The sequence below is a fragment of the Epinephelus moara genome, chromosome 1 (assembly GCF_006386435.1).
Source record: "Epinephelus moara isolate mb chromosome 1, YSFRI_EMoa_1.0, whole genome shotgun sequence".
Lineage (NCBI taxonomy): Eukaryota > Metazoa > Chordata > Actinopteri > Perciformes > Serranidae > Epinephelus > Epinephelus moara.
The window spans coordinates 11,177,117-11,193,290 of NC_065506.1; the positions used below are offsets into that span (position 1 = coordinate 11,177,117).

The following is a 16,174-nucleotide window of genomic DNA, read 5'->3' on the forward strand; positions in this document are numbered from 1 at the left end:
CAAGCAGACCATGGTTAAGGGTTGATGATTAAACATGGCTTTTATTTTGAAGACGTAAACCGGAAACAGTGTGGTTTCCCTTGGCTACCTTGACTCTGGTGTCTTGGCCACCGCTGCAAAGGACACAATGCTTCCCCACGGTGAGGACCCTTCGGTGTGTCGGAGCTGAACACAGATGCGGGGAGCTTCTCCGGAGGACACAGATGTCCGACAAAGCGTGGAGAGAGTGTCCGAGATAAGAGCAGAAGTCCTCGGCGGACCATGGTGCTGAGGGAGCTGCTGCTGGGACTGCTGTGGTTCCGCTCGGCTCTGCTCTGTGCAGGTGAGGAACAACAATGCATCTGCTCTAATGTTTACATGGACAGCTGTGCACTTATTTATCTGTGTTGTTCATCCTGATGGAGACATGTTTGTGTGCAGGAGGTTCAAACAGGCAGTAACATCCAGTGAGTAGATTTTATATGTGTTGGTGGTTGTTTATTATCATCTGAGGTCTTGTAGTTTATAAAGCGTCTAACATCACTGTCACAGCAGAGCTCTCATATAAACCTAATGTTCACACCCGGGTAGCTGTGGCTGATATTCAGCTCTGCTCAGTCCTGTGTCTCTCTGATAAAGTGTTGAGACAGATGAAGACTGAGGTGTTTTCATTGTTGGGAGAATCTGAGGCTATCATGCTATGCAGAAACCCGCGGGGGTATCGATCTGTGGTGGGTAAATGATCAGGGTTAGTGTGGAAACATGGATGCTCTTTCACAAATGTGATGCTGCTATCAGCATTACATCACTGCTTCTCTGCAGCCAGTCAGCCCCCCCCCCCCCCCCTCTGTTATCATATCCTGCACTCTATTGGCATGAAGATAAAGCAGATGGCTGCCAAGCAGACAAACGGGGGTCAAACTGTTTCACATTTTAGAGGTGTGTGTGTGTGTGTGTGTGTGTGTGTGTGTGTGTGTGTGTGTGTGTGTGTGTGTGGGTACCCGCACACACCATCCCATCAAACACACACCATCCCAAACACGTGTCAGTACTTGTTTTGGCACCTTTTCATACACAAAGTATAGTCTCTGTCTCTGACACTCTATAGCAGAACATCTCATGTTTGTGTCAGTGAAGAATCACACACAAGATTCACACGATGCATTAAAAGCTCCAGGCAGTTGTTACTGTGCAGCATTTTGATCTGACAGAGATCTTCGTCAGACATCACTGATTCTTCTTCAGTTTGAGTTTTGATCCAGCATCTGCAGGATTTTGGATGTGCATACCCAACACCCTGTGTGTCTGTGCCAGCAAAGCAAACTCTTTATTCAAACTCATTTTGTAGACATTCTTCTAGATCTTCAAGGGATTAAATATTGTTTTTGTAAACAACACCGATGAAAAATTGGAAAGGATTATTACTGCAACACTTTATCCAACTGATGCAATGAGGAACACCTACTCAGTGTACTCTGCTTCATTTCAGGTTTGAAGTTTTTCTAGTTGATGTTATTTTATATTTTTTAACCACTTCGTCTCAGAGCGGAATGTTTTACTTGTTTGTCCACTATATTTATTTAACAGCTATATTTACTAGTTTCTGTGGGGTTTAAGATTTTACCTAAAAAAATATGCTACTCACAAGGATCATTTTCTGCATGAGCACTTTTATTTTTGATATTGTGGGTACATTTTGCTTATGGTAGCCTAGTTTTGCACTTTTGCTTAAGTAAGGTTTTAAATTCAGGACTTTTACTTTGAAAGGAGTGTTTTGTTGTTCAAATTCATCGACAATGAAAATAATCATTGGTTGCAGCCCTACTTTTACTTAAGTAAAAGATCTGAATACCTCTACCTCTACTTTGATCTTTTTAAGAAATCAGAAAAAACTGATTCACTTATATTAAATCTCCTTTGAGTATTTTCATGAACTTGTTGGCAGCGTAACTCATTGCTTTAGGTTACTGGAAGAGTAAAACAGTCCATAATAAGAGCGAGGTGTAGAAACTTCAGTCAAGGAAAAAGCTGCAGTGCATTCTGGTCCTTTGAGCAACTATGGGTAGAAAGAGTAGTCATTTATATTTGCTGCTGTGATGAGAGTTTTTAACATTTGACAGGTCTGTGGCAAAGCAGACCATGGTTAAATGGTTGAATTTTGTTCAGCCAACAAACTAATACCAACCTGTTTACCTCTGATGCTACATTTAAGCACAAAGATGAAACTAAACACCGCTGAACTCCAACAGGTTACTTTGGCAAACTTTGATTTTGAGTTTGGAGGCAGAGGAAGTAGCAATTACAAATAATAATTTGTGAAATACAGTCATAGCTGTGCTCAGAAACTCGTCGCACCAAACAGCAACATAGTGCAGCTCTACTTTACAGACTTCTCGGTCCAGTTCAGTTTGACGTCTGTGTATTTGTGTGTGTGTGTGTGCTAAGGTAGCTGTGTCTGCGTAGTCGATATCCATCACTGAGCTCTAAATGATTCCTCCTCCCGCCCTCTTCTTTCACTCTGCTGACTTAACTGATTCATCAATAAAGCCTGAAACAAACACACACACTCAGCAGAAGTGAGCAGACTCTCTGCTGTGTGACCATGTTGGCTAATCATTGTTAAGCAGTGCAGCTGATGCTCTGTCTCTGTGGGTCTGCGTAATTAACAGGCTTGTTAGACAGCTTCTTCTTACACGTGTGTCATGGCCACTGTGGCATTAAGCTGTAATGAGATGATTAATAAGAGCAGCTTTATATTCTTGTTCTCAGCATAAGAAGGAAAATGAAATCCATCCCACTGATGTTACATTTACGTCACAGTTTAACTGTCTGTTTTAACACAAACTCTTCAGAAATCTAACTGTGATCCTGATGCCTTTATTTATTACAAAACAATAGCACCCATTGCCTGCACTCCGTAGATGTCTGTGTCATTCCTATTGCTCTCCTCTGCCACCTCACACTGTGTGTTGTTCCCTGGAGCAATGGTGCGATGGCAGCAGCGATGTTGTTGCCTTGGCTGCCAGTTTGGTGCTGCTTCTGTTTTAGCCCCCATGTGATCAGCACAGAGCTTCCCTGAAAGGCACTAAGGTCATTTGTCTTGTCGAGGCATTGTTTTAGGGTTTTTGCACCGATTTAAACAGTACGCATGTTTGTATAATGCAGCAGCGATGTGGTAACGTCCTTTAAAGCGTTAATGTTCTTGGTGCTGGCATGCTAAGGTCATGACAAATTCTGCTCAGGAGTTTGAATCAAGGTACTAATGCGAGTGAGTGGAGTGTGTGTGTGCAGTGTTCTGGCAGTAGCAGTATGGTTCCTGCTGAGCATGCATAATTCTCAGTTCATCATGAATAAAGGAACAGACCATATCTCTCTCGTGCAAGGTAGTGTAGTTTTCCTCTCAAGAATTCAAGATGATAAGGATGCCTCATGTTTACATAAAATGCTCGGTAAGAGAAAGGTCACGTTTACAGATACTGTGTGATATGTATGCAGAGTTCTGTATTTCCCTTTCTGTTAACATATCCCTTGAAAAGACCAAAACCAACAATGAATTAATCCTTGTAACAAGTATTTTCCGTGCAGCTACAGTAAAGCCTTATATGAGCTCCACTGTTGTCCAAAAACTATTAAAAACACATCAGTGGGCCACACTGTTGCCCACTGGTGTCTTTATTTTGACTCATTTCCTCATACACCATTGTGCTGCTGGAAATTACTCACACGCCACCAAGTATATATTAAAGTGCAGCTGAAAACCATCCACATAAGACGCTCTATATACACTTGTTTGAGCAAGGCAGTAATTATAATGTGTACTGGAGGGGACAAATCCCCTCCTTCAATATTTAAACATGCTAAAAAAGTGCCTCCCAGTGTACTGATAAAAAAATATAAATTAAACTAGAATTACCACTTCATGGTTGTATGCCTCTGTGAACCAGTCAAGTTGCAGTTTACATCCATGTCTGTCCAGATTCATATGTCGTTATGGCTGAAGACAATGCTTCAAATATGGATGATGCAGCAAAGCAGCTACAAATTCTAAAACATGGATGCTCACACACATCTTCAACCAGCCAGCACAGAGGATCTATACAATCAGCACAGGTTTAACGTGGGCGCCCAAGATTAGAGTCACCAATTCAGTATCTGATCAGATGTCTCTCCATCTGTTCCTGAGTTATGGTGTTGATTAATGGCCAGAAAAGTGTTTTATGCAGAACATTATGATGTCACAGAGAAGTTGACCTTTGACCTTTTGGATCTAGAATGTCATCACTTCATCATTTTATCCTATTAGACATTTATGTAACATTTTTGCAATGATTAGCGCATGAATTCTTGAGTTATGGCCAAAAACATGTTTTGTTAAGTCACAATGACCTTGAGTTTTCACCTTTGACTACCAAAATCTATTGAGTTCATCGCTGAGTCCAAGCGGATGTTTGTGCCAAATTTGAGATATTGTGTTCACGAGACTGAGATGGATACAAGGTCACAGTGACCTTGACTTTAAGTTATTATTATGACTACTGGTGTTAGTGTTACTGCAGTTCTGTGTGGGGGTTGTTTATGGTGTTGCTGTACCCCAGTGGAAGCCATAGCATGACTGCTGTGGGTACAGCCAGGTCCCCAGGATAGCCACTCAGCCTGGCAGCCTAATTTTCCTAGTGGCCACTCTCAGTACTGCAGCAAAAAAAAATCCCCCTGCAGGCCAAAAAGCATTTTCCCCAAAGACCACATAATAAAAAGCCCCTTTTAAATAGGAATTGTGCAGATTTGCAGGAAAGCCCAATCAGTCTTCGTTCAGCATTGGCAGTGTAAAAGCAAAATCGGGGAGTGCAGCGAAATGTCACCTGCCTTTTTTGTTCATACAGAATGTGCCTTTTTCGGGGCAATGGGGGGCGTGAGCTCGACACCCAAATGCTCTGACACAAATTGAAATACAGCCAGTCGAGCCGTCCCCTGCCGCTCCTGCTGTTGTGGTCGTTCACATCGTGAAACTTTCTCTTCACATTCTTTAACTTACTAATGACTTGTGCCTTGCTCCGAGGGAAGCCGCAGCTGGTCAGTCTGCGCAATTCCTGTCTCCCCAGTTGCTCATGTTTACAGTGTCTTTCAGGTTTGCGTTTCCCTCTTGCTACTAGCTGCTCATTCCTGCTATCAGCTGTTTCCTGTTAGTCCACCACCAGTGGGTTACATGTGCAGCGTCATCAACAGCTCCTCCCGTGGTGGAAGGGCGCCTCGTTCTTTTTAAACCAAAAAGGTTTTGCCAATATGTTTACCCCTACGCGGCGGGAAATTGGGCACCTCGGATCAACTCGCCAATCCGGCTCTGTGTGTCTAAACACTCGCAGCTTGCCTGCAAAATGGCCCAACATTCGCTGAAAATGTGGCAGTGTAAAAGGGGCTAGTGATACGTCTGTAAAACTGTTGACACCTCGAACTGCAAACAAGGTTAATTTACCATGGTTGTTTTATGTTTGTAAAACTTTCCCAAAGCCAAGAAAAGTGATTTAAAAATCTGTGATGTCATCACAATATAAAGTCTAGGGAGTCAAGCGGAAACTCGCCAGCTGGTCAGATCGTACTGCGCATATTCAGTGGGCCTTGTACCACAGAAGAAAACCCAGAAGCTAGAAGCTAACATTAGCACCTACATTGGAATGAAAAAGGTGCCATCTTGGTGTCTGATATCTAGTTATTATTAAAATCTATGGTGTACAATCAGTGTCAAACACTGTACTGTCTCTGTGTGTCTTTACTGTCAGATTTATTAGAAACTGGAAAACTAGAATGTAATATGAGTGTTACGTAGCCCATATCACTGTCAGTTGTGATAGTTTTTAATGTTATGAAAATGATCATTTTATGGATGGTCTTCTTTTCGCAATTCCATGCTAAATTCAGAAGATCACTTTCTAGCATACCATCCGTACATTAGCTAGCAAACAGCCCATACATTCTGAGCATATTCCACTCCGACACGTAAACGTCCACTAAATGATAACATAGACTGGCCTCACTAATGCGTGTGCTCCCATCTCCTCATCCTTGTCACCCAGCAGGCTGCAGTGAGCGAGTGGAGGTCCACACAGAGCGGAGGGGTGTGATCTACAGCCCCTCCTGGCCTTTAAACTACCCGCCTGGAACCAACTGCAGCTGGCATATCCAGGGAGGTCAAGGAGAGGTCATCACCATCAGGTAGAACCCTGTCACACATACAGTACACACATGACCTTTGTTGTGAAGCACCTGAAAGCATCCTTCTTCTGCTCTAGCTTCCGGAACTTTGATGTGGCGGAGTCAGGAAGTTGTTTGGGAGACTGGCTCCTGCTGACTCCTTCGAGGAACGGGGAATCCAGGCTGTGTGGCTCCATGCTGCCTCCGCCCTTCATCTCTACCAGGGGGCGCGTTTGGCTCTATTTCCACTCTCAGGCCAACGGTACTGGGCAAGCACAAGGTTTTCGCCTCTCCTACATCAGAGGTAAGCAGGACAAAGGAGGATATTTACTACACTGACTAATACCCTCTTGTGTGTCATTATGGCAGTATTTTGTATTCCTGTATTGCTTGTACAGAAATATGTTACATTATCACTAGACATTGTTGGCTCTACTTAGGCTGCTTGCTAGGCCTGTCACGATAAGTACTTTTATTACACGATATATTGTCACAGAAATAACTGGAATAAACAATATTATTGTCATTTTAACACCATTTTATACTGAGAAGAGCATAATAATGCAACTACACCCTTTCAAAGAGCACTGAACTTTTAATTAGACTAGAAATGACAGCAAAATGTGTCTTAGCTTTCAGTATGGCCCAGCAAATGACTATGAGGGCTGGGACACTGGATCAGGATTTATATGAAGTCGGACAGAAAGTACTAAAATTAAAAGTGGGGATTAGCTGCCAGACTGTGCTGAAGAACATTAAATCCATCAGGGAGTGATTGTTCTTACAGTAGTGACAATGACGTGCCTTTGTTTAGGCAAACTGTTTGTATATGTTTTGGAGGGATGTCACTAAAGACTAATTACATTGTTTATTATGGAAATCACTATTGATTGTGTTGTTGCGCTCAGCTAAATGCGAGCATGTCAGTTTGTGTTGCAGTCTGTCATTTTCTCTCCTCTGTAGGTCACCTGGGCCAGAGCAGCTGTCAGTCAGATGAATTCCTGTGTGGGAATGGAAAGTGTCTTCCTCGCTCCTGGAAGTGCAACGGTCAGGATGAATGCGGCGATGCCACAGACGAACGCAGCTGCTCCCCCCCTCCCACTGAAGCCCGGCCTGGCCTCTGCCCCTTTGGCTCCCTCCCGTGCACTGAGGCTCAGTCCACCCGCTGTCTACCTGCTGCCCTGCGCTGCAACGGAGCCCGTGACTGTCCTGATGGCACAGATGAGCTGAATTGCCCTGACACCACCTGTGGCAAACATCTAGGGAACTTCTACGGGTCCTTTGCTTCCCCAGATTTTTTCCGGGCTAACAGGAGCGCCGCCGTAGAGCTGAGGTGTTCGTGGTCACTGGATACTCAGGACCCCAAGCCCATCGTGCTGCAGCTGGACCTGCAGCTGGGACCTGGAGACTCGCTGCATGTCTACGATGGCCTGCTGCAGCGTGCAGAGCACCTCTTACAGGTGTTGTCATATCATAACAACCGGCGCCCTGCGCTGTTGGAGTCAAGTCGGGGACAGATGAGTGTTTTGTACATGGCTCAGCCTCACAGCCCTGGACATGGCTTCAATGCCACATACCAGGTACTGCAAGCTGGGAATACTGCATCCTGCTTTTCAGAAAACTTGTTCCACTGTCCTCAGATTTAAAGCCTTCATTCATCTCCACCTGTCTCTTCTGACTTATAGTTTAAACCTTCTTCTTTATGCTTCTCCGTCCTCTCCATCTCTCTGTCAGTAGTGGATGTTTGAAACATCCTCTTTTCACCATTTCTGTCTACATTTAGAGTCAACACTTTTCTGATTAGTATGGTTGGAAGATAGAGGAGCTATTCTGTTTCTGCAGAGAACGCTATCAATCAAGCAGAGTACAGGTTGTCCTCTCTGTGTCTAGACAGTGATGTATTTCTCCTCCACCCACTCAGGTCAAAGGTTACTGCTTTCCTGGCGAGCATCCCTGTGGCAGCGATCAGGGCTGCTACTCTGAACGCCAGCGTTGTGACGGCTACTGGCACTGTCCATCTGGCCGTGACGAGGAGGCCTGCCCGACGTGTCCAGTGGGTGAGTTTCCCTGCGAGGGTGGCACTGGAGTGTGCTACCCAGCCACTGAGCGCTGCAACAACCAGAAGAGGTGCCCGGATGGGTCGGATGAGAAAAACTGTTATGACTGCCAACCTGGAAACTTCCACTGTGGGACGAACCTGTGCATTTTTGAGACGTGGCGGTGTGACGGCCAGGAGGACTGTTTAGACGGGAGTGATGAGAGGGACTGCCTGGCAGCAGTGCCCAGGAAAGTGATCACGGCCGCCCTGATCGGCAGTCTGGTCTGCAGTCTCCTGCTAGTTATTGCCCTTGGCTGTGCCCTCAAACTCCACTCCCTCAGAAGCAGAGAGTACAGGTAGGGACACCTCTGTCTGTCTCTGTATCCAGTATTACTGGTCCCCCACTTACACTACTGTCTCATGTAGTGTACTCATTTATTTCATCCCTTTGAATTATTCAAAGCTTTGTTTCTGAATAAATCTACCACCATAATATCTCTGACATGTGGGTCCAAGAGCACATTGATACTGTTACAGCATCTAATTGCTGTTGATGGTGCAGAGGCCACAGGTTTCTTCAGAACTAATACTGTTCTCCTAAAACTCGCTCACTCTCTGACTACATCACTTAAGTTCTTTCTCTTTTCTTCTGTCCTGCCGTCTGTCTGCTCACCTTGCTCTCTTTATCTCCCCCTTACAGAGCTTTTGAAACTCAGATGACTCGCATGGAGGCGGAGTTTGTCCAGAGAGAGGCACCCCCTTCGTATGGTCAGTTAATCGCCCAGGGGCTCATCCCTCCAGTGGAGGATTTCCCAGTGTACAACCCCACCCAGGTACTGCATTCACACACAATAATGCACTCTGGACCTTCAAACTCAGGATTTGTGCATAACTGGTGTGACTAGCTAATTTTTTTGCAATTTTGGTAACCAGGAGCAGCAGTGCAATCCTGACGCAGGCAACATTAGTCAGTATCTCTTTGAATTCAATTTCTGTTTCAGTAAACACTGTAATGTCTGTGTGAGCAAAACCAATATTGTGTTATTTACACAAAGGAAAAGTTAACCCTTTGACAAATAAGTTTGTTTTCTTTCTTGTCGTGAGTTAGATGTTGACTCAGTTCTTATATCTTTATGGTAAATATCAAGCTACAGCAGCCATTTAGCTTAGCTTTACATAAGGTGTGGAAGCAAAGGAAGACAGATAGCCTGGCACTGAGTGGAGGAAACAAAATCCGCTTACCAGCAAATAAGGGGTTTGAAAACTATCAATTTTGCAATATTTTGTTATCATTTTGTTTTTATCAATTTGTAAGTAATAGTTTGTATACAAAAGTTTGTGACAGTGGTTCATTTGTGTTTTGTTTAAACCCTCAACCTCTGGATCTCTTAGTGTTGTAATCTGTCTTCAGCTGTTCGACTCTTCCACCCCAATGTTGCATCAGTAACATAAACACAAAGAACACCGGCCTATGAAACAGACAGAATCATAAAGGGTGCCCCGCTAGTGTTTACAGTTTCCCAAAAAATTAGATTTAAAAGTCACAATATATTGCAATATATTGAATCATGAGCCCTGTATTGAGCCCGATGTGCATATCACATCGCCAGATTCTTACCAATACACAGCCCTACAGCACATCTAAAGATCACACATTAACACATTATATCTTGTTTGAACCATAGACCGCATAAAAAAATGGTCGCCATCTTGGATTTTTAGTGCCATATTTGGGCAAGAGGGTGGAAATAACCCTAACAGTAGCTGCTAGCTTAGTTAGAACGGTGGCTAACTGTGATAATGCTAATGCTAATTTTTGATGTCGAAAAACAGGCTTAAAACCATTAAAACACATGTACTTATCAGAAATAATGAACACTCAACTCCTTAGAAGGTCTTTTAGTACAACCAAACACTGAAAAAGGTGACCACAACAGTAGGCCTACAGTTAACTTTCTTTAACTGAAAATGCGCTGATATACTTTGAGAAACTGGGGTTACGCCATGCTTACATGACCTAATCAGTGTTGTTGCTACGGTAGCAACGTAGTAGGGGACAGCCTTTATGAAATGTATACAGATGAGTTATATAAAAATTCAGCCCCTGTACAGTTGTCAAGAATGGGAAAATTAGCTAAAGACACATTGCACCAGGCTGTAAACATGTTCATTTGTGTTGTAAATTTGGGCATTTTAACATGGGACTCTATGGGGGGTTAACTCGCTTTCAGAGCCAGCCTCAAGTGGACGATCAGGGAACTGCAGTTTTTGACACTTGCTTGTTTTTCAGCCCTGGAGTTTGTTGCTTGGTTTGTACTTGACAGTTAGATAGAAACAGAGTTATATTTTCTCTGTGTCTTCTTCTCCGTTTGCCCTTCCCCTCCTCCAGGCCTCCGTGTTACAGAACCTGCGGTTGGCGATGCGCAGACAGATCAGGCGTCACTCGACTCGGCGCTCCACCTCTTCCTCCTCTCGTCGACGTCTGGGACATCTGTGGAGTCGCCTGTTCCGCAGTGGAGGGCGAACTAGAGGCCATGCCCCCCTGCTTGACTCCCCTGGACCCACACAAATCACACTTGGGCTCCACAACTACCGAACTGTGGGTGTGCAAGGGCCTCAGGCAAGGGCCAGGTCTGGAGCTGGGCTTGGTGATGAGGCTGATGTAGTGCCGGGCTCTTGCTGCTCAGCCAACATGGACTCACAGCCCTGCACACCAGAGAGTCCTGCATCACCTCTCTCTTCACAGTCAGTGGACAGTCCAGAGGAGGAGGAACTGTCACCTGTCAGCAGGGACAGCAGCAGGGCCCCACAGTCCGAGCCCTCCACCCCTGTTCAGAGTGAGTCCTCAGCCCATAGCGGAGCCCCTCTCACTCCCCAGGAAGACTCTGTACCCCCGTGCCACCCCAGGGCATCTAGGAAACTAGTTCTGGAGCTTGCTGTCAACCTAAAGGGTGTTTCCTTGAGACGTTACTCCCCCCTGGGGCCCTTGTCCCCTATCTCACCCCCTGTGTTCTCCAGCAGCTCCCAGACACCCACAACCCACCCTCACTCCCAGGGGCTCGAGGTGACCACACCCCCTGAGTCCTCGTCCTCCTCTGTGAAAGCAGAGGACTGCAACAGCCACTTTACCGTGGACGTGCCAAGCAGGGAAATAAGAAGCAGGGATGAGAGGAGGAGAGAGGGCAAGAGCAAGCTCTGCAGGTTCAGCAGGACCCTCAGTGATGAGGGAGGAGATTCAGGGAGGGAGACAATGTCATGCTGAAGAGTTTAGGAAAATACTCTCCGTCCCCTCACTCTGTTGAGACCTGGCGTCAGCAATATCCGCTCTGCTAAAGTGTCCTTGAATGTGTCCCAACCAGATTCAGAGGTGTGAGAGAAGTACGTCAGAATATAATTCGCTCATGTCCACTCAACACTTGGAGTGCATAAAAATTTGCATATGCACCAAATTATGCACATGCAGTGTTTTGCTAAGATGAATAAAACCAGCGTTGGTTGTGCTTATGGTCTGTGTTGTACAGTAAATCTCTTTGTCAAACAGGAGCTTGATGTTGACTCCCACAATTAAATGCAAACAAATGCCCCTGTTTAACCTGTTTGGACACAAACTCATCATGAGCCTGTTCCAGAAAATCAAACTCAGTTCTGGCCACCAGTACCAATACAATATTGGCATCATGTCCTTACGCCAAAGCAGCCTTTGTGTCGTTAACCCAGAGCCATTATGCACCGCTATATACTGTGAACCATGAAAGCCTGTTTAGTGATCCAATATAAATTTACCTGATTAATGATCCTATAATCTGACTTATTCCTATTTTACTGTAGGAGGTGGTGTTTGTATTATTGTATGAGACTTCTATAAAGTCAGTTGGCTGTCGCAGTGAAGGATAACAATAGGGATATTTTATGTTTTTGTTTTTAACAAATCAAATGAAAAGGCCAAAACAAATGCTTACAGACTTCACCAGTCTGTGTGTATACTTTAACTTTTAAAAAAGACAAAATAATTTCCTAAAATGACAAGGAGTTTTCATGAAACGTTATTCAAACAGGAGTAAGTGCAAGTAGTGCAATTGTTGGCAATTGTTGTTTTCAGCTGCGGATTAATACACGCGTGGCGCTCTAGTGAGTATTTGCGGCAGTAGGACGATGTGTGTGTGTGTGTGTGTGTGTGTGTGTGTGTGTGATGTGTGTGGTTATGATAATGAGGCTACTGATGTGTTTTTTTTAAAATAGTTTTGAGACAACACTGAAGCTCTACAACACAGAGGTATAAACTATATCAGGCTACACAAACAATACTTGTCAGCAGAACTGATACATTGTTGGTTTTGGCCTTTTTCATGGGATTTGCTAACAGTACGAAAACATAAAACATCACCAGACCTTCTTTTTACATAACATAACAACAACATAACAACATAAATTTGATGCACAAAAGTTTGACATTTTGGGAAATACAATAAATTTTAGTTTTCTGGCAGAGAGTTAGGGCCCTCACACCAAGCCAAAGGTCGGCTGTTGATCAATGTCGGGACATCGGTGAGCATCTGTCGCCCTACTTTTTGTGGTGTGTCTCTCACTGTTGGCCCTCGTCGGCCCTAGTCAGCCTTTTTTGGACAATTCAGCATGTTGAATCAGCATTGGAGATGGCGGAGCCCATTGATGAATGAGATCACTCTGATTGGTTGTTCAGCTCAGCACATGAGAAGAGAAATAAAAGTGAGGAAAGCAAACAACTAAGGTCAAGATGGCGAGATATTAGGCAAAATATTTTTTTTAGCCATCAGGCTAAACGGCTAAGCAGAAATGGTTCATTGTTTGTGTCACTGTTCCCTAAGGCACAGTAATATGCTTTGGTTATTTTTTTAACATCGGGTTGTGTTGTTAATGTGCTAACTGGCTAACTAGCATCTTGAAATAGTCCTGTCAGTCCTCCGATTTCCCTTTTTGAATGACAAATACAGACTAACACTTCCTGCTTGTGTGATGAGTTATTTCCTATCACACAAACATAGAATGTCATGCTGGTTGGCCATTGGCTGTAGTTTTTGCAGCTTATTCAAGTGCAAATTCTTGGACAAGATTCAGACAACTTGAGGCAATGCAAAAGTTGGCTTCTGTCACCGCCAGTTCTTTGATGTCGGTTTGGTGTGTCTGGGCCTTTAGATGAGGAGATCAATGCCACTCTCAGATCTGTCCATAAAATATAAGGCTCTGCCCACCAGTCAGTTAGCTTAGCCTAGCTTAGCACAAAGACTGATAAGGTAAAGCAGGCTGACTTTGTCTAAAGGTAGTGAGTGAGCAGGTTCTGTACCTTCAGGTAGAGCCAGGCTAGCATTTTCCAGTTGTTTTCAATCTTTGTGCTAAGCTATGCTAATTGGCCGCTGGCTGCAGCCTTGCCTATAGGGATATGTGATATGAGAGTGGTTAAAATCTTGTCATCTAACTCTTAGGTAAAGGCAAATAAGCATATCACCCCAAAAATGTCGAACTGTTCCTTTAACAGTGCAGCATCATTCAATCATGCTAAACCTCTGTCAGTATTTATTCAACATATACTGTACGTTTCCAGCGCTATTCCTCTTTAGTGATACTTTAGTGACCCCTTTTAAACATGAAGAACTTTTTCTTTATGTTTCATAAGTTGTATGAAATTAGTTTTTCAATTAAGCATTTTTCTCTTGACATATCCTCAGATTCAAAAAGCCAAACTTGGATGTAAAGTGAGGCAGAGCGTCCAAGTATAATGCCCATAACTCTGCTCAGCTCCTCGTCCTCCTCAAATCGAACCCAAACTGTCCTCTAAAGGAAGCCTTTCCTCACCTGAATGAACTTGACGTGTGTCTGTGTCTGCTCTGATTTCCATTCAGTGCAGTGAAGATTTTATGTGAATGTCCAGGAAGTGTCCGGAAGAGAGGTTTCACTTCAGAATATCGACTGCTTGTTGAGTCCTGTTCATCGCAGCTGTACCTCTGCAGTACTGCTGACTGCACACTGGTCACTGCAGGCGCCTGGACTGCTGGTTTGTTCCATTGGAAATTCATATCTATGCTGTGGAATTTTTACGACAGGATGTTAAATCAAAGGCCTCTATTTTTCAGTCTTCAGCGGAGACCTGTACGAGTCCTACTTTATATTTCTCTCTCTGCCTTGACAAACACTGAACTTGATTGAACTTGATTGCCTGGTGTTTTTTGTAAAGCTTGTCTCTCTGAGGTGACCCTGGTGACCCTTTACTAATAACTGTTGGACCTCTGAAGAATGTATCACTTTCACTTTTCTTGAAATCAATGGATTTCTCCCTCTTTTACTGCAGGACATTGATACTGAACAGAAAGAGAAATGAGCAGAAGCCAGATGCTGGTTGATTTGTTAGGTTTCTGTATCGTTCTGTATGCATCGTCTTTACTGCTGTTTTTCCTTCTTATAGAAGTTTTCTCATGAACGGCTGCTACATGTTATGTGCCATTAGAGATGTCTCCACAAGTAATTCCTGCCTAATGATTTGCTCTGATTCCACTTCACATCAGTTTATTCATTCTAAGCTTTATATATTTTGTGCTTTTTTCCCTTTGTACCTTGTTATTTAAGTTCAAAGCCTGTCTGTCCTTAAATGATTTACGTTTATTAGTTTAGATAGAAAAATCACAAATCTGCAGAATGTATTTCCTTACCTGCTTTGTGATGTACAGAGGTGTGTTAAACTGCCTTAATGGTTTTCCTTGCTGTTGTAAATATCACGGACAGTTTCACAGCCCACAGTTGTGGTTTACATGTTCGAAGAGATAGGATGTGTTTGTGTGTCTGGACACAGCTTTATGATATGACATGTGATTGATACAACCAACTGCTCTGGAGTTAAAATGCACTACTGCATCAGGAATCTCTGGGATTATTATGGCAGGGGAGTTAGGGAAAAAGTAACTATATAAATTCAGTGTATTTACCTGTTTATTTAAATCTGTGAAAGTCTTGATGAAATTCATTGCTTTGATATTTTGCAGACTGTACTGACACACTGACTGCTAATGTGGTTAATGTGATGTTTTATTATCTGTCAGCTAAGATCAAGTGTTTCTGTTCTGGGTTTTACTGCTTTGATTAAGTTGTGATGAACTGCTCGGCAGAAGCCATGTCAAGATCTTCTTAACTGTTTTGTCAGTTTTTCTCCTTTGCATTTATTCACTTTATCAAACCCTTTCCAATATGCTGAGTAATAACTGGACTTTTCAAAGGGTTAACACACAGGTAAATACACTGGATCCATGCCACTGGAAAGTAAAGTGCTACTGAACCAGGTTTTCTAAGAATGGCTTACCCTCTCCTTGCTGTTTGATTTTAAAGCTTCTTCCCCGTCAAAGGCTGACGTCAGCGTTAACTGTTTGTATGAAAGCACTTCTCTTATTTTGAGAACTATATTTGTATATTTTGTGCTGAAAGAGAAATGCCACCATGATGTTGTGGGGTTTGCTGATCAAAACCCTGTACAGCCTTCTGCTGATTATTAGTCATTGTTTTCCTGTGCCTGCGATTAATAAACTTCAAGCTCTTTATCATTTACTGAGTTATTTCAGTGTGTGAAATATTTTCAATATGATTTCTGTTTTTGCCTCAAAACACTACTGCCAGTACAACTACCACCATAATACTGGTAGTTTATTACCTGTCATCTATTCATAACATTTTGTTAGTAAGTTGACAGAGCTTGTTTTGTAGTCATCAAAGGGTTGGGCTGTACATCTACATTACATTAATATTGTGATATGACACTAGATATCATCTTGGATATCGTTATATCCTGAGTGGTGTCTTTTCCTGGTTTTAAAGGCTGCGTTACAGTAAAGTGATGTAATTTTCTTAACTTACCAGACTTGACTAGCTGTTCTATTATTTAGCCATTATATCCACATTACTTATGATTACCTAACAAAAATCTACCCTACAATATTGTCATATCGATATAGG

The 16,174-nt window shown here is 43.3% G+C and overlaps 1 protein-coding gene across 1 annotated transcript; it reads left to right on the forward strand.

Annotated features, from left to right (window-relative positions):
* The first annotated feature begins 126 nt into the window (after window positions 1–126).
* Window positions 127–15,749, forward strand: lrp3 (low density lipoprotein receptor-related protein 3). Its single transcript, XM_050047612.1, is given in 8 exon segments — window positions 127–242; window positions 245–322; window positions 6,048–6,186; window positions 6,264–6,469; window positions 7,129–7,745; window positions 8,087–8,559; window positions 8,904–9,036; window positions 10,593–15,749. Coding segments are annotated over 8 exon segments (2,586 nt in total). The 5' UTR covers window positions 127–175; the 3' UTR covers window positions 11,466–15,749.
* The last annotated feature ends 425 nt before the right edge of the window (window positions 15,750–16,174 follow it).